This window comes from Scylla paramamosain, chromosome 14, assembly GCF_035594125.1.
Source record: "Scylla paramamosain isolate STU-SP2022 chromosome 14, ASM3559412v1, whole genome shotgun sequence".
Classification (NCBI taxonomy): domain Eukaryota; kingdom Metazoa; phylum Arthropoda; class Malacostraca; order Decapoda; family Portunidae; genus Scylla; species Scylla paramamosain.
Genome location: NC_087164.1, coordinates 11,319,923 through 11,344,272, shown reverse-complemented (window position 1 = coordinate 11,344,272; position 24,350 = coordinate 11,319,923). Strand labels below are relative to the sequence as shown.

The window sequence follows — 24,350 nt, the reverse complement described above, 5'->3', positions numbered from 1 at the left end:
AGCACTTTTTGCCACTGTAGCTGCATATCCATGTGACTGAGACAGATGACTCTCGCTTCCTGGTGTATGTAAAACAGAGAATCAGTGAGGAGAGAGCTGCCTTTCCATGTTCCACCGGAAACAATTTTGTAGGTCACAGAAGCGTCTGCAAGGATCGTTGTTGGTAGCGCTTCATCATCTAACGATGTTTCCGCAGGTGGAGTGATGTCATTGGATGTGTTGTTGTTGATTGTTGCAGGCTGCTCTTCGACTGGGAAGGCATTAAGAGGATCGTTGGCATCACCTGAAACCAGGGTATGAGCGAACCTACAGTAACTCTCTCTCTCTCTCTCTCTCTCTCTCTCTCTCTCTCTCTCTCTCTCTCTCTCTCTCTCTCTCTCTCTCTCATGGAGCCCCCTAACAAACAGAAAGAGAATTGTACATGAAACTTCCATCTAATCAGGACATTCTGGGCAACACCACATGAAAACGTCACCAGCTTTCAATCGTATGTTTATATTCTGGTACTCAGATTGTAATATTCCTGTACCATATAAGCGATGGTACCACTTGTTACATCCTTTACATATAAGTGCTTCCTGTCTAGGGCGAACTTCCAATCTGCATCCTGAGCAAAGGAAAACTGCTGATGCCATGGTAGTACCGGTAGGATAACTGAGGGTGCAGGTCCAATGGAGTTTCAAAGAAAATAATGAGAAAGTCTTTTTTTTGCTTTTGCTTTACTTGTAGAAAGATTGAGAATATTGAAGAGTTTGGACAGAAGAAGTAAAAGAAAGGAAATTGAAGGAACGTAGTAGATTAAAAATTGTCGGCAGACCACGTTGCTACATCTTAAAATGTATAGTGAGCCAGTGTGAGTGTGTAGGATGAGAAAGTCCACTGGAGTTTCGAAGCAAATAATGAACAGGTCCATTGGACCATTATTTGTCCATTGTTTGGTGTTTACATAATTTCCTGTAGGCTATCATAGATTCTCTCTCTCTCTCTCTCTCTCTCTCTCTCTCTCTCTCTCTCTCTCTCCTTTTCCACAAATTGTCAATGTATCTGTATTTTGTTTATGATAATAATGGTACATAGCTGACGGTACATAGCAGCCATGGTTGATACATAGCAGCCAGTTACGTAGCAGCCATGGATGGTACATAGCAGCCAGGGATGGTACATAGCAATCAGGGATGGTACATAGCAGCCGGTGGTACATAGCAGCCAACGGTACATAATGGCCTGTTACCCTTACGAATGTTGTTGTTGTAAGTTGTTAATGTATCTGTATTTTGTTTATGATAATAATGGTACACAGCTGATGGTACATAGCAGCCAGGTACATAGCAGCCAGAGATGGTACATAGCAGCCGGTGGTACATAACAGCCAACGGTACATAGTGGCCTGTTACCCTTAAACAGTTTGTGGCTCAGAATGCAAACAAACTCTGCATCTTTTTAAAGGGACGGCCACGTGACGTCTTTCCCGCCAGAATTTAAGGGCCGCACTTCCATTACTTTCCAAATGCTCTAATTAAAGTGAAACAGATATTTAAGGGTATTTTTCTACACTATTAACAGGAGAAACTCTTGAGAATCTTAACTACTATTCAAAGCCTTTTGTTGAAGTTAGACTGGTTTTCAAGGATATTTTTATGGTTCTAATGATAGATTAATAAGATTTCTATGTTATTAACAGGAGAGACACTCTTTAAAAGGGCCTAAATAAAGCTACACACAGTATTTTAAGGATCTTCTTAATTTTCTATTGAAAGATTAACAATATATGTAGACATTATTAACAGAAGAAACACTTTTTAAAAAAATCAAATTGAAGTGAAACAGGTTATTTCCACCTCAGGTGCAATTTCTCATTTGGCAGTATGGGGAGGGTCATTCCAGCTTCCAGACCAGCTACTCACACCTGGAGAAAGAGAAGAAGAGGGAGAGGTGAGTAAGAAGAAGTAAGAATAGGAGGGAATCTTTGTTTGTTTGTTTCTCTCTCTCTCTCTCTCTCTCTCTCTCTCTCTCTCTCTCTCTCTCTCTCTCTCTCTCTCTCTCTCTCTCTCTCTCTCTCTCTCTCTCTCTCTCTCTCTCTCTCTCCTTATTCTTAAAATGTGTAGAGAGAGAGAGAGAGAGAAGACTTCTGTTACTACCTACCACTCACAAAGGTGTAGGCGGGGCCTTTTTTTGGGGGGAGCTACATTAATCAGTATACAACGTGCTGTCTACACACCTGCAGTCTGGAAACATCTGGAAAACAGCTAGAAAACACAGGAAATTATGCTGAACATTGACAGAGGGAGACTGGAGGACAGGGATGTCTCGGGTTTCGGTCCCCTGATGACATCACTAGCAGATGACGTCACTTTTATGTACGTTCTCGATTCCATTTTTTAATTGATCCCTCGAAAAAATGGAGCTAGACTGGAATACCTTATATATTCCAAAAGACCATGCACTTTAATTAATACTGGGAATATAAAAATATTTCAAACCTAAAGATATTTGAAAAAAATAAATAAATAAAATAGAAAATATTGGAACAAACATGATAAAAAATACTAATATCTACAAATCTGATTTATCATATATGGAAAACACTTTAAAAATCATAACTATTTTTTACAAACAATTTTAAAAGTTAGTTACAAGCAGAAATGAAGAAATAAAAATCACAAAACATCAGAATTTCGACTCTTAATATGCCTATAAATCACTTTAAAAGTTCACATATTTATCTAAACAGGAATAAAAAAAAAAACAGTTTAAAAATTACGAACGATTTTTAAAAGCAATTAAATCTTAACTACAGGCTGAAATAAAAAAATAAAATAAAAAAAGAAAAAATGTAGAACGTTTTAAATAAATGCCCTCCAAAAAAACAATTGTAATTTACACATAAACAACTTCATAGTCAACATATCTCCCTAAACACACATATGAAAAACACTCAAAATATAACTAAATATTTTTAGAAACCATAAAATGTTATACATCGAAATAATAACTTAAGAAAATAGGAGTAATATTGAAATTGGGCCAGGCTCTGACAAACCATCATGGCGGCTAGGGAGACATCAGTTGAAAAGGAAGATGACCACTACTCCTCCTCACTTATTTTTTGGAGTTATTTTGGAGGTTATTTATCTATTTTCTGTATTAATTCTCTCTCTCTCTCTCTCTCTCTCTCTCTCTCTCTCTCTCTCTCTCTCTCTCTGTGTGTGTGTGTGTGTGTGTGTGTGTGTGTGTGTGTGCCCTGCTACTCCAAAATATGTAGATCACCTTGTCCAGACCAGACACACAGAGGTTAATAATCACTAGTGAAAAAGAGAGCAGCGTCACACACACGTCATAGGCACGTTATGGACTATTGAGCATGCGCACCAGTAGCCCTACTTTGCAGTAAACACACACACACATACACACACACGTAAATACAGGCGATTGAGAGAGAGAGAGAGAGAGAGAGAGAGAGAGAGAGAGAGAGAGAGAGCTTTTAGACCTTCACCTGGCCTCTCTCTCTAAGACAATAAGTTGTTCACTCTCATTTGCTATAACTATCATCTAAGTGACGATGAAGAGCAGTGAAAATACATCAAACATGATGAAACTCCGTACAAGACAATAGACATCCCACTGAATATGCAAGTTGATATAAACCCAAACATGTATATTATTGAGCAAATCATGCGTGAGGTAAGAGTAAACATCCACTAAACGGTGCACCCATTCAGTATCCATCCCAGAGTCTCGGTTCCTCGGGACCTGGAATCGGTACTTGGTAATCATCACCGCCAGCATTCTATAGATGAATCCTGGAACTGCTACATCCCCGGCTCCTGCACCCCCTCCCTCTTCTCACCCCCGTCCACCTTCTCCTACTCTTGTCCCACCGTCAATTACTTTTTAACTAGTATTTCTGGTATTAACTCCTCCGATCCCCCTGTCCTCTCTCCCTCCAGCACTGCCCTTTCCTCCTCATCCCTCCGTTTCATCACCCACTCCTCTCCACCACCTTCCCGCTACCTCTTCCCTCACCTTCCACCACAGCCGCCATCACTTCCTTCCCCACCCCTTTTTTTTTAACTAAAGTGCTTTCGATTTCGTTAAAAGTTCATCGAATCCCGAAAAAAAAAAGGTGGGAAAAGTTGAAAGTTACGAGTAATTCAGTTCACGTATGTCCTTTTGAAGGATCATTAGAATTAGGATCACTGTTTTTCGTGATCACACATAAATACGCTGAAATGCTATACGATGTGTGTCATCCGTCTGTTTTACTGACAACCAACATAGTTAAAGGAAACAGGCAGAAAATGTTAGATTACGCACTTGTCTTATCATGTCTTGTCTTATCGTGTGTGTGTGCGTGTGTGTGTGTGTGTAGAGAGAGAGAGAGAGAGAGAGAGAGAGAGAGAGAGAGAGAGAGAGAGAGAGAGAGAGAGAGAGAGAGAGAGAGAGAGAGAGAGAGATTCTGGTATTGATGTTCACTTATGGTTAGAATATTAAAACATACGTGGATTGTATTCATTACGCCTGTGTCCTGCTTAACCAAGGACTGCATTCTAAAAACGCCACATACATGTCTTATCTCGAATATTTTTCAAAGGGCTCTAATGAAGGTTATTGGGTTATTCAAGGATTCTTTTTGATTGTAGTGTTAGTGTGACATTTAATTTATCATAACAAAAAGAAAAAAATCATCTTAAAAAAATTAACTAATAATCAGTGTGGCCTTTGATAATAGTCCTAATGAAGGTTTCAAAGCATGGATCAAACATTCTCGTGAACATATCTTCGCTTTCCTTACTTTCTGTACCTTAATTTAACAGTGCTTGAACTACCACATTAATAAAGAAAACGAGAAAAAAAAAAGACCTGTACAGTTAGAGAAATACAATATCTACTATATTTTTCTCTCTGTGGTCATCGAAAATCTGAGGGATACAAAAGACAGTACTTCATGAATGAGTTAATTGTTATCTTGATCTTTCGACACAATGGGCCAATCATAAATTCCCAGACCGACCCAAACCCTTCCCATGTTAGTAAGCGCCTGACCAAACTGATATAACGTCGCACTCAGGTAATATCACTGGTATTGGCGGCTTTTTCCAGTCTCCTTTATTTTCATGTGTTTATGTTATGTTCTGGTATAGCTTTGGGTCTCGTATTCATAAATGCATTAAGCTTTCATCAGGATTATTTTCAATGGCCACGGAGATGCATGATAGTTTCCACGATTTTTTTTTTTATTATAGTTTTCTTTATTTTCTTTTTATTATTTCTTTTTGATGTAGAATCCTAGTCAGACTATCGCTAAAATCATGAAAATATCCCTAATAACCTCAATAATTTCCATATGTACAGCTTTTTGAAATATGGATCAAGATTAGACACCGGAACACGAAGACTGACTTACTGACGAGATAGAAAACTGTACATTGTTAAGTGACGTGAAAAATTTCGCAAGATAATGGCTAAACAGAGAGAGAGAGAGAGAGAGAGAGAGAGAGAGAGAGAGAGAGAGAGAGAGAGAGAGAGAGAGAGAGAGTCGTCCCCAATACTAAAATCTTCCAGGGCCAGAGCCAGAATGGATATAGAGGATATCGGTGGCAAGAATTCTGATGCTAGGAATAGTTAGGCAGGAGGATGGAAAGGTGGGAGGCTGGGAAAAGCCCAGTCGTTCAAGGTTAAACTTCCTGCACAACCCTGAGCGAAGATTTCCGCAAACTGCAAACACGTCCACAGAAAAATCTGGCTATTGATGAGGAAAGCACTAACTTATCTCCTTAAACTACTACGGTTACTGTTTTTTTTTTTCCGTGTTCTGTTTGCTTATATAAGTTGTCTCCACGTCAGCAACAATGTGTGAATTTATAGTTTGATAATTTCGTTCATATTGTGCGTCGGATGACCAAGGTGACATTACGTACCCTTGTCTGCATCCGAATACAGTGCTTATAACCGCCACATAGCTTATAACCACCACATAGCAACACAGACACCTTAAAAATTAATTTTGATTTATTTCTTCCACCGATTTCACTCCTATATCGTATACAAAACACACGCCTTAGTAGTCGTTTGTCAGTTTTGTTAACGAAAGTATAGGGCATGTTACTTTGCTGCCCGGACACTTTATAATCTACCGTGCTTGTGGCGCAAAAGAGTGTGATGACCAACAACATTCTCAGAGCACTGTGTTGTCATTGTTGTCACAATCTACGTAGCATTCTCTGTTGCGCTATCATTTATTTACTGTCGTACTTCCACGTTAATACCTCGCATGTACTCAACCGTATAACACTGATACGATTAAATAGATCAATAAATATGGTACAATAGCTAGAGGAAGGGAAAGCAATTAAGTTGGGATGAAACATTTTTTACCATACACACGCACACACACACACACGCGAGAGTCCTATATAAATAAATTTTGCATATTCATTTAGATATATATATATATGTCTTGAATTAATGCTCACCCATTCATTTAATTTCAAGTGAGACGGTGGATTTCAACATCAAGAGTTCATGCCGGCGTGCACGTAGGGATCTGTTTGCTATGAATAATCTTATCTCACCCTTTTAATTTTTAGATTTTTTTATTGTTGCTATAAGATTTTTGCGTACAATTTGCTTTTTTTTATATTTTTATAATTATATACTGCAATAAAACCATCATGCATTTTAAAATTAAATTCTTTGGCATTATGATGTTTTTAAGTTTGCGTCAATGTTATCTACCACGTTTCCTGTTTTTTTTTTTTTTTTTTTTTTATTTTATGGAGCTATTGATGATTGTACTTTATCTCTAAAGATACAAGATACAGATATGACCACTCACCTCCCCCCAACACACACATACACACACACACACACACACACACACACACACACACACACACACACACTTTTCCCATCTTAACTCATATTATAGCATCAGTGTATTGCTAGCATGGTCTGACATTAACATTGTTCTTGCACCATGAGTCAATACGTGGATCGGGCGATGTAAACATTAGTCTTCGCGTGTTGTTCAGATCTCGGGTTTCATGTGGTGCTCACCCCACAGCCACGTGCCTGCCATCTGCAAACTGACCACTTTTGTAATCACAGTTAGGTCGAAAGTCAGGAAGTTGAAGTGTTATTCGGAAGACATCGGAGAAGGATAGGCGGTTGAAAGACTTCATGACCGTATAATTCTTTTTTTTATTTATTTATTTATTTATTTATTTATTTATTTTATTTTTTTTAGGGGAAGAAAGAAATGCACTTTCCGAGGCTGATATATTCTAACTATTGAAAAATAATGTGGTTTGCCTAGAGTCTCTGCGTACAATCTGTTTGTTTTGGGAGAATACATCTTTCAAAGCAAAAATGGCCGAGATTAACAATGAATTTTGCAGAGATCGGATCCAGCGACGCCGCTGGTTAAGTTGTTCTGAGATCATTATCAGTAACAGTCAGGTGCCAGAAGCCTGCGCAGTACTTCGGGCATGATGCAGGTGCCACTCCTCACCCGCAGTGTTGTGTTAGGTGGCGTTACGGTACGTAGTACGTGCATATATATATATATATATATATATATATATATATATATATATATATATATATATATATATATATATATATATATATATATATATATTATAGTACATACACATATACCTTGCATATCTGCGGCTACTTTGTATGCTGCCCATGGAACCCACGACTAGGGTAACACGCAAAACATGCTAGACCACTTGTTGGATGAGGTGCGAAAGTGAAAGCGAGAGATGGATCCTAAAGGCGTTTTCACCAAGTCTCTCTCTCTCTCTCTCTCTCTCTCTCTCTCTCTCTGCAGTAGACTTCTGCGTAAACTACTGAAACATTGTGAGCTCTCATATGAACTGTTTTCAAAGTCCACAGAGAAGATTAATTTGGTTCTCATAGGTGTGTTTTTTTTTTTTTTTTTAATATAGAACGTGTTGTGATGGCTCCAACGCAACCCCAGCGAACACTATCACCAAAATTATGGAAACATTCTTCCTATCCCAAGTATAAATGGTCATGTGAGAACAACACTACAGTTTTATCATACAAATGTTGTTTTAAATATGTAAAAGCAAAGATCCTCACAACTAATGGCGATTCTGTGGATCTTGGTGTAAATCGCAACAGTGAGAAAGGAAGGATGTCAGTCATCCCGAGAATGTCATAGGTGAACAGTGTCACACTCACAGGTACGCCTAGCCTACGAGACTCGGGATGGCCATGAGGCAATGTATGAACTAATCTTGTATTCATCTGAGGATAATGAATGGCTCATCACAATATCCTCGAAGGACTGGCATATGTTCATGCAGGAACGTTTCCACTACACGTTTACGTATTACATACAGATGCACTTGAAACCTCGTTAGTATGACTCACACTGTAGATTCTGCTGCGTAACCATCAACAATTATAGGGAAAACACTTTTATTTAATCTTGAACTTTAAACACACTGAGATGTTTAGTGTACTATCACTTTCATAATAAGCTTGACATTATCTATAAGGACGCTCCAAGCAACGCATAGAAAGTAAACATGACGAACGATTAATTCCACTATCTTTCTCCTTATCAAACTCTAAGATTCTCCAAGGACGAGAATGCATGACAGTTGATAAAAGCAACCTGCAGGTGGCCTTCAGGGTACAGGTGATTGCAGCATGAGTTTGGGGGGTCAGGTGGTCACACATCTGTCAAGGTCGGAGCGATCTTGCCATTCTTTGTGTAAATATTATATCAAAAACAATAAAAGCATTAGAGTTTTGCGCCTGCAGGGGTAGGGTCTTGCAGGATAGATGTCAATATGTAAATGAGGAAGTATTTTAGGCTGATGCTGCACCGTTGCGAGAATATTAGGGATGGAGTAAGATCGGCATTATCACGCAGGCTCACCCTTACCTCCCCGTCCCCCTGACCCTCGTCACAACACAGGGATGGCGGCCAGCAGTGAGGAGAAAGGGCTGCTCGGGGCAGCCACCAGACCTCATAGACGATACGGGAGCACTGCAGTCAACATGAAGAAGCCGGAGAACGTGATCAAGCACCGTGTCTCGAAGCAAGACACTATACAAGGCATCGCCCTTAGATATGGTGTTACGGTGAGTCTGCCACTACTATGCAGGGTGTAGCTTGGAGCTGTTCTAAGCAATGGTTTATACACAGGCTTTGACACTACTGTAGAAGGTGTAGTGAAAATATGTGTTTTAAGCTATGGAAACATGCTATGTATTATCTCGTCTGTATACAAATGTGGAGAGTAGCAATGAGATGGCTAGGTAAGGTGTGTTACAAGGTGTTGTTGTCTTAACTGGATATCACCTGTGCTTGTCTTAGTCCTTTTGAAAGTGAAACAAAATTGAAAGCTACTCTTTTGCTGAAAAAGAAAGTCATGGATCTTCAGATAATTACAGCACAGTGATTATAAATTTGATTGAAGATGAAAGACAGTTGTATATTTTTTCGTTCTTATGCCTGTATTTTTTATTTCCAATTTGTTACAAATTTGATCAAAGATAAAGGTAAAGTATCATAATGGGTATGAAACCTGCCTACCAGTAATATTTACATACGTTGTTAGTGCCCAGAACATGGAAATAAAAATGCATTTTTTTTTTTTGGTTGGGGGGAGGGGCAAGCAACTGTCACGAACTGGAAAAGCCTTGTTGATGAGACAGTGCACATGATAATTGTTTTTCTTAGATTTCTTATACCACTGAAAATATATGGGTAAAGGAAATTCTTGAGAAAGTGATATCAAGTTGAAGATGCAATGTGTGCATGACTTGTGCAGAAGTTGATAAATCTTACCAACAGTAGCTCCTTTATGTATTCTATTGCCGCCCTCTCCAGGACAAGCAAGCTTGGGAACCTGGTAGGAAAGAGGGATTTTAGGATGGGGGAGGTCAAAGTAGGCCAAATTAAAAATTCTGAGGAGAAAAAACACAACTTTTGAGGGAAAAAAAAACTAAAAAGTCTAAGGATAACAAACAGTATTTTTGGGGAATATCCCTAAACAGTAGTCAACAAACAGAAAATTTTCCCTTCATTAACCCCCTTGCAGTTACTGTTATTCTGTATCTCTCCAAGTAAGCTACAATGGCATGGACTTAGAATTTGTGACACAGTGCAAGACAGATCAAGTCACCATAACATAATCATGCATAACCTGAAACAAAATCCCCATAGATGTGTTGTACAGTGAGTATTCATCACTGTATGCACATAATTTAGCTGCTCCACAAGGAGCCACTATTGGTAAGATTATCCCAGATGGTAATTCCATGAGTTTGCTGCTGCTTCCATTATGTTTAGTTAGGTTAGATTGGATATAGTGTTTTCACCAATCGTGTAGGTAGCTGTAAGGGTTGTTTTAGTTAGGCATCCAGATTTTGTCAGAGAGTGATGTGGGGATTATGTAATTCTTGTGACTGCTCCTATTAGGGCTTCCACAGTGGATCACCAGTCTCCATTCTGTTTAATACATCTTTTCTCTTGCAATCATAACTCGTGTGTCTTCCTTAAATTCATCCACAATTCTTCATTTTCATCTTTAGGTAGAGTTGTGTGGTCTTATTGTTTGGGATTATCTTAAAAAGATATTTTCTTTGTTTTGTGTGATTTATTCAGTTTTAGCATTGTTTGTACATATGAGCTTTGAGTTGCCTCTTCACCTTGCCTGCCACCCCTCATTTCTCACCTTGCTAGTAGAGAAACTGATTTAATCTTATAAGAGAAGATATGATATTAGTACATTGTAAGGATTACATTGAGAACAAATAACTTTTATCTTCATGTTTGTATTTTAAGCCAATGTCATGAATAGGTAATGGAAATACATAATATGACAGGACACTTGCATCTTGATAATTATTGTGACCTGATTGATAACACATTGGAACTCTTGTTTCCTGTGAGTATCTTGTCAGAGGTTCAATTTTGAGATTTTTTTCTTTTCTTATCTTTGTAGGGTAAAACAAATGTAGTCCATCCTTTCACATTACTGATCCTCTCAATCTGCAACCTGCTTCTCAACTTTTCCCACTTACTTATCTTGTCTCTCAAGTAGCATAGGTCATTCACCTAATTGTGGTCTTTCTTCTCAACCTGTTTTGGACCAATGATGTCTTTTTGGGCCTTATGTCACTATTCAGCATTGCATTGCTCTACTTGCATGTAAAGTGTAAAATCTCATGTGGAGGGACAACTTTTGCACTTAGAAGGCGATTAACTCCCTGGATTTTGCAGTGAATCACAAATCAGTAGTGGAGTGTACTTTCGTCACCTATAGTCACTTATGTAAGTCCTTGACCAGCCTCTTTCCTTGTTTCCTAGTTGGTTAAAAAAAAAAAAAAAAAATTTGTGTGACTTCCTACTTTACCTGACTTACCTGTTACTGATCTACTTTCACTTCTGACATATGTACTCCCTTGATGACTATAAGGCTATGAAGCATCCCCAAAATTTAATTCTATTTAATTCTACATTATCTACATTACCTCAAATTATTCAGTGCCTAAATAAAAGTGAGACTATATGCAAAAAAAAAAGATGGCCTATGAGTGCAAGGTTAGCTTACTCAAATCATGGCTAGGAAAATTCAGGTTGAGTCCTTGGCTAGGTGGAGGCTCTTTGGGTGTGTCTCCTTGCTTGCTGATATAATGCTTGGTCCCAGCTTGGCTTTCCCTTTTATGTTCTTTACATTATTTTCTATCTCTAATCTCTCTTTCTCTCCAGTTATCATTCAACATTTCTTGATTATTGTATCCATCACTCCATGCTTTTATGCCTCATATTTTTCCTCTCTGGAATTTTTTTGTGTATTTGAGAGTGAGAGGAGTAGGCCATGGGGGTTAGTGTCTTAAGTGGAGATGAAATTGAAGGTTGCTGGATTTCTCTGCATTAGTGTACTGTTATATTGCTATATGTCAATGAAGCCATGATATTTCAGGTGGAGACAATTAAGCAGCACAACAAATTATGGACAGTAGAAGCAATGTTTCTTCACGACTTCTTGGAGGTGCCTGTTAGTCGAGATATGTATGAAGTGGTCACTAGTTCCTGCAACTCCTCATCAAATCACATAGATGCCTCTGACAGGTAAATTTCATTTTGTACATTTATTGCTACAAGGAACCATGAAGTTAACAGTCGGCTAGCGGCTCAGCCATAGGTGCTGTATATGTGTGATGGGAGTCATGTCCATTGGCCACACGAGGGGAAAACTGAAGCATTTTGAGTTTGATTATCTTTGGTCTGGCCAGAAAAATTATACAATAGAGCATCTTGGACTATCAGTGACTGAATATCTATTGCTAAGAATTTTCCTTTTGGGGATTACAGTGGCAATTAAATTGCAGTGGTCATTGAATTTTGGGAGGAATCAGGTTACAAACTTTGTCTCATTGTAAGTTAGGAAGGAATCCCTTCCTAACTTACAGTGGGACAGAGTTTGTAACCTAATTCCTCATAAAACTCAATGACCATTGCAAGTTAATTGCCACTGTAATCCCTAAAATTCTTAGCAATAGATGTTCAGTCACTGATATTCCTGGAAAATTAATTGTTTGTTTTTCATCTCAAAAAGTGGGAAGATGAGTAGACATTACATTTAGAGATTCAGATGTGGAATGAGAAGATTGCAAAGGAAGTAGATATGAATATTTATGAGGTGGAGTTAGTTTTACTATCTTTGACTTCAGGAAAGAATTGTGTACGAGTAAAGCATCATGGGAGCACTTCTGGAAGCCATTGCGAGGTAGTGGTTTCCAGAAATGAATTGGTAGGCACTGCAAGGCAGTGGTTTCCAGGAGTGAATTGGTAGTTAGATATTCATGATGAAGATGGAATGATAAGGGATAGAGCCATGCAGACTAGAAGTGTTGTGGTTATCCAAAGATGGAAAATGAAATGTTTATTTTTCACCTTGAAAAGTGGGAAGATGGGTAGACATTACATTTAGAGATTCAGATGTGGAATGAAAAGATTGCAAAAACTGAGAACTGTGTATAGAAAGACATATAGTGATTTTTTCACTAAAAGTTGCTTATTATTGAAGTTCTCAGATTAAATTGAGTTGTAGAGATCTAGACAGATTTTTAAAATTTAAAATCCTATCTTTTGCAGCTCTGAGGTGAGCTGTTCTCCCAGCAGCACACCCAAGGTATGCCACTCACCATCCACTTCCAGTGGCCTTCTTGACTGCTCAGAAACAAGTCCTAATGACTTTCTCTCCAAGATAGATTCAAATATTGCACTCATGAAGTCCAATATTGAAAGAATGGAGACTCATGCATAGTAAGTCATGCTATATGCCTTTTAAGTTTACATATCATATCAGGAGAAATAAGTAGGATACCAAATGTAGTTCTAGTGGAGGTTGTTTGATATTAAAGTTCTGTAAGGTTTCAAAGACTTTGCATGAAGTCTCTTTTGAGATATTCTCATCGACAATGGTGCTATTCATGGCCAGTTCCTTCTTTATATGGCCATATCTGTGTTGCCTGGGTAAAATCACATTCTCATGGAAATTCAAAACAAGTAGCTAGTATATAATGATAAATCATACTAAATTTTTGAACCATTACATGGTGTGTTTACTCAGTAACATATTCAGCCTTCAATAGTATGTAATTTCAAACAATTTTATTTAGGATTTGACACCTGCCCCCAAAAATGAAAATTTTGATGATTTTAGAATCCATAAAAGGTAATAGACAAATTGTGCCAAAGTTTTATAGCCTTTATCATTGTGACAAAAACAGGCTTATTTTAATCGCAGTGTTTGGAGACTTTAAAAATCCCTTAGCATATTGAGAAGAAAGTAGGCTGCTGTTTGAGACAAAAGTTAAAGACATAATGAAAATTCATGGCCCTGGATGTAATTCAGGAATAAAAGTAACCTGTTGAGTTACTGAATTGCAAGTTCTTTATACTTCAGTATTAACTTGCACCTTCATTAGGAAAAGGCTTATCGGAAATTGAGGCAACTGAACTTCATTCTATTTTTTGGTTTGCAATGGAAAGGTTGGTGTGTATACTTGGTATAGTGTTACTTACTGAATAAACTTCCATAGAGCTGAAAGATTTAGCAAGCCATTAAAGGTTACAGTCTTTGAATTCTCAGACATAAACAGTGTATATGTAAAGTTTACTTCTATCACTGGATAAGTTTTTTTGCTATGTATAATTGTTACCAGAATTGTGGTCATCACAGAAAATCTTGATTCGAGGGCACCATGACCTTTTATCAGTCTGTCAAGACTGTCTGATCAATGAACCCAATACTAAATGCATTCGGCTGGCATTATAAGTGCATCACTTTAAAGAAGTGATGTTCATTACCTGAACCCATCTTATAGAAAGATGTGATGGCTTGTCTGTTTTCCTTATATGACAGTATTTTTCAATATAAGCCATGCACTGTGCTACTGTTTTATTTGTGTAAGTCATATAAAGAAGACCAGAATTTTCAAGCTAGATTTATTGTTGAACAGCTTTGCTAAAAGTGAAATTGGAGTAAATAAGATTTGCCATTCAATTAGCATGTAATGTACCACAACAGAAATGCTTTTAATAGTCAAAATGACATTTTTAGGTTTCCAAAATCTTTCAAGAAGTGGAGCATTAAGATAACATCCTTTTATCCATTAAAATTGTACTAGTATTAACATTAGGTTCTGAGAAAAATATAATTGTCTTATAAAACTTATTCTGTCAGCTGCATGTGCTCAGTATATGTCATAGACTTACCTTTGTTTGTCATTACATTAGTTTTCTTAGTGACTTTGTTAGAGAAGATAATATGAAAAAAAAAAGAAAAAAAAAGTGATCAAACAATGTACATAGGATGCATTAAAAAACAATTTAGGTTATCAACTACACATGTACATTAAATACATGGGCACAAAAAAAAAAAAGAATTATTGATTGACACTGGGTCACAGAAGAGAAAGCATATCTAAGTATAATAATGTACAAGTTTACAAATATTCAGTGTGACAGTTGTTTTATATATATATATATATATATATATATATATATATATATATATATATATATATATATATATATATATATATATATATATATATATATATATATAGACACACACACACACACACACACACACACACACACACACACACACACACACACACACACACACACACACACACACACACACACAATTTAATGGATTCTTTCCATCCTTTGTTGTGGATTCCTTTATTGTCCAGTTTTGTTATTTGACTAATTTAAGTTGAAATGCTTCTTTATAACCAAAGTCTGAGTTTCAGTGTAATTTAGTAGATTTTGTCATTATACTCCACTCATCCATTAGAGAAGCTTGTAGCATTCGGAAAAGTATATGATTATGGCAAGTTCTTACTCTATATGAGAGTGAAATATTATGGTTTACTCCCACATCAAGGAAAATTTGGCTTTACCACAAGTTGCTCTACTGTCATTCATAGTACTGACTCATGGGAGAGGCACATAGCAAAAAAAAAAAGAAAAATAGTGCAACAATAGAAATTCATTTCAATATACAAAAAGTACAAACCATACTACAGCTGCCTCTACCTTGATATGGATTTTGTTGGTTTCATACATGCTTGATTTTTCAGATGTTTGTTAGGACTGCTTTGTTATGGTTATGGTAGAAGAGTATCTTACCTCTGCCTTACACTTTCTCATATTTGAATTTTTCCTGTTGCATTAACAGTTTCCTCACTCTTCCTACTTCTTTCTCACTACACAATTTCTTATTGTAGTAATATTGGATGCATCATATTCATAGATCTGCAGCTACATCTTGATTATTTTACCCCTGCCTGATGTTTTCTCATATTTAGATTTCCCTATTGCATTTACATTCTCTTCACTCTTCCTACATCCTTTTTACTTCCTACTTTCTACAATATCACTAGATGCTCCATATTCATAGTTCTGCAGTTACATCCTAAGATATTTGTTATCGATAAAGGATCACACTTTGTACAACTGTGTCTTGCATATCACCAAATTTACACTGTAAAACTACTTGGAAAGAGAAAATAGGTTTTATGTGCTGCTTATCTAATGCACAGTTGTTTTCACATAGCAAAATACTATTATTTCAGGCTTCTCGTTTGTTTTATGCAGTAGCTGTGTGACAGAGCTCTCTGAAAATGTCATGAAACCCTGCACTGATTAATCTTACCAAATGGTCAGATGCAATTTTGAAGTAGGCATTGTATCTCTTTGTTGTTGATCCTGAGTGAAGTAATAACTCAATAGTGCCTCTAGCTTCTGGAAGCAGAATTAAACACAATGTTACAGAATCAATTTATCTCTGATAACTGTCATAATTGTCAAGATTTGCTAATGCTTAGTAAATTTCTGGCAAATAATTCTACATACCTTAACTTATTTTCGTACTTAGTTTTTGCAGGTTGAGTAGGGCATGTAGTAGGAAATATAGTATGAAAAAATTGGCAAAGTATTCAGTAAAACTCAGTTATCCAAATCATACTTTGAGAATTACAAATGTATTCAAATATTCTTACTACCATAAAAATTGTGGGTGTGTTGAAAGTATGTGAGGCATATCAGGTCTGATTTTGGTGGAATGTGGCCTGCAGCAGCATAAAAGAGCAAATGCTGTTGTGGTATTTTCATGAAGTATGTATGTGAGGAAGTAACATAGCCATAGTAATTTTTTAATCTTCAAGTAGAAAATGAATGTTCATGTATGTACATGTGACAACAGCTATGTGGATATTGCACTGAGTTTACAGAAAAAATATAGTAAGCCACAGTCATTCTCTTTGCTGCCAGGCCTTCCATTACAAAGTGCCTTGTAACGGTGGTTTTGCAGTAAGCAGTCTTTAATGAAATACAGTTCTGAACCAAATATGTAGGTTATGGTATATTTTAAGATTACTGGAATAACCTCCTTCAAATGGACTTCAATGTTTTTTTTTTTTTTTTTTTTTTTAAGGTTTATCTGGGTAAGCAAAAGATAGAAAAAAAAAAAAAATTGCTTGAACATGCAATAGACACAGTGGAAAAGGAGAAATTAGGTATAGCTGCATTGGATCAGTGCCCTAAATAGTGTTTTTTTGGTATGGATGATTTAAGTCTCTTATTTTAGTAACTGCAGCTTTATTGCTATGAGCTTATTTAAGAGGGAGTGTTGGATGTGTCATCAACAGTGGTGTAATGTAATATGGGCACTCGATATTTTAGGTTGTTTGGTTGCTTGTCTGCTGCTTGTCACCTTGCTGCCCTTTTTTCTGTATTAACTTTGTAGTGGACAAATGCTCCTTGTCACCCCAATATGTTTGTTTTTATCAGTAATTAAATCTTTACTCAGTATGCCCTCTGTTTTATGTGTTTACTGATAGTGGTGCTAGCTTGAATACATATACAGAAAAATAGTCACATTATAAACCTTCAGTTGTTAAGGATTTGCAGAATGCTTTTAATATATGTTCACACATTTATGGTTCCTGTTGAGCATGTAAAAGGCTTTGGTTTGAGTTAGCTAACAGTGATTTAAGGTATGCTTTGGGGAGCAAATGTCTATTGTGGCAGGAGACAGCTGCATAATACCACACTGATGTACAGTTACCTATTGTACCATTTCAGATTCATTGTCTTTAATCTGGAAGAATTAATTAAATTTTTAAATTCACCTTTATGAAAAGGAATTTATGTGGTTATGGAATGAAATGTTGGTTTCTGTTGCTGTCTTGTGTCAAATGTATTTTGGTTTGCAGATGACATCCATGAAAAAAAAGTATTCAGAGCTCTTTTAGTTTTCAGAATTTTGGATAAAAGATTGTGGACCAGTACAATTTTCTGTTGAAGTTTGTGCAGGAACTTAAATTTATGAGAAGTTTCCCTTTGAAAATTAGCTGAGAGCCATCGAGTTGGTTGTTATTGCAGTTAAGTTAATTATAACCTAGAGGGTGAGATGTGAGGTAATGCTTGTAAATGTGGTTGTGAGTGTCTGCTTGTAGAAATCTTGTTTAAGATTTGCAAGAATGCATACAGTGACTGTTTTAAGAGTAAACCTCTTATCTGGAATTAGGTTCTGTAAGAATAAATGTATGGCTGTGGAGAAGTCAGTATGTAATTTGTAACTATAACCAAGTCTAGGTATATGATCTTAAAAAGTAAAGTATTGCCACTATCATTAATACTAGATTTACACACCTTCCCTTATCTTATGGAGTTTAAAAGTTTTAACAGGTGTTTGTGCTGCTTCATAAAAAAATAAATAAAAATAATAATAAATAAAAAATAGGGCTGAGTGAGTGTGGCGATGCCAGTACTTGGGATTGAGATTGGGTACTTGTGATTAGATAGAGCTGTGTGAAAAAACAAGGCTGGCTGTCTTTTATAATTGTCTGTTGCTTTCATTAATACTAGGTGTGCTTAAAGAGAAGTCTCTTTCACACTGTAATTGTTTATCCATATAGCTTAACAACTATCCTTTCTCTAATGGACACGTGCACAATCATGAATATCTGTGAACTTAGATATGTTTGGTATTTTGATTGACAAAGTCCAGTTCAGTGGGCTGTAGGTTATGCTGCATCATTTGTATACAGTATATACATTTTTTTTTATGTAGACAAATAGTTAAAGAGTATGAATATGAATGTGTATCTAATAAAAGTCAGTGCTTTATTAGAAAATAAAGCTCATAGATCATGTAACAAAGGTAATGAAAAGATTTATGGGAGGGCTTAGAAGGGAGGTTAGCTTAGTTGATATGCAGCTTGTCCTTAGACCAGGTTGAGGGACCACTGATGTCATATTGTTCCACAGATGTTGAAAAAAAAAAAAAAACATGGCAAAAAGAATTGTGCCTATTTTTTGTTGATCTAGAGAAACCATTTGGTAGAATACCAAAATAATGGGTTCAGTTTAGAAAGTTGACATTTTGAGGTGTGGGTGGTTAGATTAGTGATGGCAGTGAGTGGAGAGACTACAACACAAATTAGGCTAAGGATGGAATTGTGACAAATTTTTACCTATATGTAGGTATGTGTCAGGGATTCATTTTAAGCACCTTGTTATTAAGTGTGGTTCTTGAAGATTTGTCGTGTGATTATTGGGTGACTCCAGTAAGAGTTGTTGTATGAAGATGATCTGATGCTGATCCAAACAGAGATGTTAGGATAGAAGCTGAGCTTAGAAGATGAGGAGAGGAAAGGTGATAGAGGAAATATGCATAAAATAAATTGCAAGACTTCTCTATAATTTTTTAAAGAATTAGTGGAACTTATGAATGCTTTTCCTACTAACATAAGAGTCCAGATCCAAGGATTCTGGCTGCTGACAGCATTAAGATTTTAAGAGAAAGATGGCAAAACAGAACATGTGTATAATAAGGTTTTGCTGTATTAGAAACATCACATTGTAGTATAGCCTTTGCTTGAGTACAGCTCAGTGCTATTTGTATCAGGTAGTAGTGGCACTCTTCTCTTGTGTATATAATGCCCATGAATAGCCATGTGGTGCTTTAGATATACTAGTATACATGATCATATTTTTCAAAGTATTTTCATATGGGAAAAAATATTTTTGAAGTCACAAACTATTAAATTTAGATTATTTACATAGTAAATACTATGAAATGAATCATAATACTCAAAGTAATTTGTTCTTCATTTGTTCATTGGTGAATTAACTACACACAGTTTTTACGGAGTTATAAGTGCTGACAGGTTTTGCGTAATTTATTTGAATAAACTTGAATATGTAAGAGTTTCACAAATTTTTTTCATGAAACACATTATAAAAGGTATCAGTGGGCTGCATTGTGATATCATTTTTAAGACTAAGAGATGGTGTTTTGATAAATTTTTACCCTTAACCTCCAACCATGCATTATTCATCTTTTAAATAGATTCTGTAGCATAATTTTTCTTCATTGCATGATTTATCTGCATAATTACTAAACATAAGCTCTGATGTTAGTAATATACATACTTTTTCAAATCTTTGTCTGTAATGCAAATATCCACATCTGTGTTGCTAGACTGGTTGGGTGATAGAAGGCAGAGATTGGGAAACTTTATACCTGCTGTTGAATGCATGTTAAAATGTGTGAGCTGGCTGTGGCAGTAACAGTAGGATAGGATAGGATAGGAGGGACATAAATTTCCCATATCTATCACTTTAAACCATCATATGCCAATTTTCTTTTTACTATGCATTAACTAAATAGATTCTTCGCATGAATAAGTTAGTATTTTAGGGAGCCAAAGCTACTGGCTGTCTGAATATAATTGAAATGTGTGAGGCTTCTTGTCTGAATGGAAGAGCATGATGATTGAGTATTGGTCCTTTCTTACTTTTTGGGGAATGCCGGTGCTTGTGAATCAGAAAAAAAATTTACCCTGATATTCAAACTGGGTCTATACTCGTATATTACTCGGTCCTTTACATAGATTGTCGTAAGTGTCACTCATAGTATAGGATTAGCCTTCAACCAAAGAGAAATTTGTCTTATTAGTTTTCCACATGTTTCTTGCTTGCCATGTAACTTACTGAAATAATATTGGCCATAACACAATCAGTCTGGCTTTCTTGGTCATATTGCTTTAATTAAACCACCCTCTTTAGAGTGACAGTACTCTCTGCCTTCTTTAGCATTAGGGAATTAGTGGATGTTTATTAGCAGTGCATTAGTTTCCAATTGGGAGAAGTCACAAGGATCCTCACGACAGAACCCGTTCACTTCAGATTATAAGATAAGAAAACAGTTTATATAATTATGGTAGGCCTATAGCAGTCTGTTACCTGGATATCCATTATTCTTAAACAGCTTGCAAAAAATTTGTGTGGAGAAAAAATTGAACAGAATGGAATGAGAGTAGGAAATGATCATGCTTTTGACTGTCTGTGCCATCATAAATAACAAGTAATATTTTCGACACCATGAGATGTGTGACAATTTTCAAGGGCAAAATTATTATTTCATGATAAATTTGGGTGTGGCGTGAATTAAAACGAAGGCCAATAATGAAATGTGCTACTGAGTAGTCTACCCTGAGAAGTAGAGGTTTCCTGGGATAAATAGCTTTCCATATGTAATCAGCATTTCCTTCTACATGACGAGAATGATGAAAATGCAAAGTCAATTTTCTTTCAGATTTTATGGTCCATTTAATGTTGGCTTTGAGGATGGATAGATTACTGTAAATTGCAGTAATAACCCATTTTTTAAATTTATTATTTATGTACATATTTATTTAGTTTTGTATGTGTTTGATGGCATAGTATTATTTCTTTTTTTAGTGGAGTTAATTTTTATTAATTTTCTTTGTAAACTCACTGTTTAATGTGTTCTTAATCACTTGCCGCTTATTTCAATTCCTCTCAAGTTACCATAGGACTTTTGTATGTGAGGAAATGTGAAACACATGATCTTAAGTATCTGTTTGAATACCTATACTTTTGAAACTGATCAGTTAATCAGAAAAGAGAAGCAACAGAATTTGAAAAGTCTCAATTGTATATTGGGAATCAGATGAACCATTCAAAACACTTGGCTGAATGACATCACTAGAAGTCTTGAGTAGATGGCCTTATATATCTACATCCATGATTCAACAGAAGTATGCCATAAGTACATTTCATAGAAGCTCTCAGGAAATAGACAATACAGTAATATGCAATGTTAATATGTTTGTTGATTGCAAATGAAACTCATGAATCTAATATAGAACAATAACATGAGAAAAGCTGCAAGAAGCCATCTGGCCTACATGTGGCAGTCCCTTTATGAAATATATCTACCCATTTCCACCAATCATCCACATCCATAAATTTGTCTCATCACCTTTTAAAGCTCCCTAATGTCTTGATTGAAAGGATATTTATATTGAACATAACAACATAAAGAAAATGAGAGAAGCTGCAAGAAGCTGTCAGGCCTAAACGTGGTAGCCCCTACATGAAATATATCTCAACTGATTAGTGTTTGCAGCCAGACATCACAATTTTTATCTTTTAAGCTTTAACATTGCTGTTATGTCAGAAGTATAAAAAAATATTAGCATGATGGTCATGAAAGTCATCATCGTAACAATTACTGAAGTTGATTTTCAAGAGTACCAATGCTTAACAAATGTTCTTTTCACACATACCTTGTAGCTCTGAGAGAGAGAGAGAGAGAGAGAGAGAGAGAGAGAGAGAGAGAGAGAGAGAGAGAGAGAGAGAGAGAGAGAAGGGAGCATTGCTTGTGTGTGTGTATTTACCTAGTTGTGACATATGGGAGGGGAGCTAAGCTCGTACTGTCCCGTCTCCATAACTGTTTTTATCCAACTTTTCCTTAAGTCATGAATATTTGTAGCACACACCACTTCCCCTTCCAGTCCATTCCATGCCTCTATGTTTCTATGAGGGAAGCTAAACTTCTTTATGTCCCTTCTGCAGGTGGTTACTTTTAGTTTTCTTCCATGTCCTCTTGTTTCTCTTTCATTCATTATGAAGAGATGTTTCCTATCTAGGTTTTCCATCCCACTCAGCAGTCTGTACAAAGCAATCAAGTCACCTCTCTCTTGTCTCTTTTCCAAGGTTGGGAGTTGCATGTGTGTCTATGTGTGTGTATGTGTGTATGTGTATGTGTGTGTGTGAGCTATATCAAAATAGACATTTCTATCAGTACAGTGTCTGTGGAGGATTTTTGTTGATGATATTGGTATAGAAGCCTTTATATCACCCTCATACTACACTCTGCCTGTCTTACCAGTGTTATGCTGCTCTTAGCAATGAAAGGTAACTTGCACATCACTTATCTGTGGGGCAAATAATCCTGAAGGCTAAAGTTTGCATTTCCTAGGACCTTGTGGTATCAAAACTGCACATCTTTGTATACATAATAGGGTTGCTTTTTATAGAGCTTATAAAACATGTACTATGAAGCAGCATCCTAGTGAATGATCTAATACTTTAATGGCAGTATTTAAAGCAGAAGAATTGAGATAGTTATCAGTGGACCAGCCAAATTTAAACCCAATGAAGGTCTCCACATACTATTTTGTTTCCCTAATAATTGGACACCATCTGCATTCCATATAATGTTATGTAGTATATATGTTAGGCTGCACTTTAGTTGGCCAATATTTGAGGCAGTTATGTTGTACACTGTAACAGCTAAAGGATTAGGTGTAGTTGTTTGAAGCAAGTATGTGATTGCATTGGGATAATACATTTGAAAGGGCAACACTAAGGAAAGAATATAGGGTATGAAGAGGAAAATTTGAAAGGAAGATCTTAAGGAATATGAAGGCTATTGTAGATAAGACATGTGCTTAGGTAGGAACTTTATAATGGCTTTCCTGTAGGGGAAGAATTCCCAAAATGAAACAAGGCAGTAGACATTTAGAATTTAAATAATGAGATGAAGTATTTTTTGCTTACAAATGCATTCAGCTGAAGGCAATCAGCATTGTCAGGCAGTGCATCACAGTTACTGTAAAATAAACTGTGAATGAATGTCAGTGAAGAATTGGCACCTTGTCAATTGGTGATTAAATTTTGATCATAAATTTTCAGCAGAAAGCAGCTTTGTGGTAATAATAATAATAATAATAGTAATAATAATAATAATAATAATAATAATAATAATAATAATAATAATAATAATAAACAGTTTTCATTGTGGTAATGATGTATATGCTTAAAGTTATTGACTAACAGTGTGTTGTGTTCTTGGTTATTTATTATTTTTAATGCCCATGAAGAAGGCTACTGCTGATAACATTATAATGATTTTTTACTAAGTCTTCTTGTCAGTTCATATAGAAAAATTGTTGTATTTGAAGGATTGATGGATGAAAGTTTTACATTGTTGTCACATGGTACTTGTTCTTATGTTCACAAATGAGGTGAATAATTGATCAAGTTGTAACAGAAAATACACTATCTGAAACAAAGGTCAAGGATTTTCTTCTGTCATAATTCAGTAACACATGCCTTCTGTAGCATTCAATGCATATTTTGTAAGAGCTTGTAGTGATGTACTACACTTAGTTCCTAATAAAGTGACCATGTTTAAAAGTACAGTTTTATTGAAATTCCTGCTCAATTTCATATGTTGGATAATGTCAAGCCTTGCACAGTATGAATTGAGCTGAATGCTTCCTCTATCCATCTCTTTATGAAGGCAATCTTTGACACAGCTTGGTCATGTTATTCACCTCTGATTCTTCCACTGCTGAATGACATTTGTGTTGCTTTGTTTTCTGTCTGTAATTTTCCTGCTATGGATATTTTTTGTACTGAACTGCTTTAGTATTTTGTGTGCTAGAAAACTATTGAA

The 24,350-nt window shown here is 36.2% G+C and overlaps 1 protein-coding gene across 1 annotated transcript in view; it reads left to right on the top strand.

The window, feature by feature from the left end:
• The first annotated feature begins 5,048 nt into the window (after window positions 1-5,048).
• The window catches only part of LOC135106861 (lysM and putative peptidoglycan-binding domain-containing protein 2-like), a 23,827-nt gene continuing 4,525 nt past the window's right edge, over window positions 5,049-24,350 (top strand). The window contains exons 1-4 of the mRNA XM_064016228.1: window positions 5,049-5,068; window positions 8,960-9,126; window positions 11,976-12,124; window positions 13,151-13,321. Coding sequence (XP_063872298.1) covers window positions 8,962-9,126; window positions 11,976-12,124; window positions 13,151-13,321 — 485 coding nt within the window. The 5' untranslated portion in view covers window positions 5,049-5,068; window positions 8,960-8,961. The remainder of the gene's footprint in view (window positions 5,069-8,959; window positions 9,127-11,975; window positions 12,125-13,150; window positions 13,322-24,350) is intronic.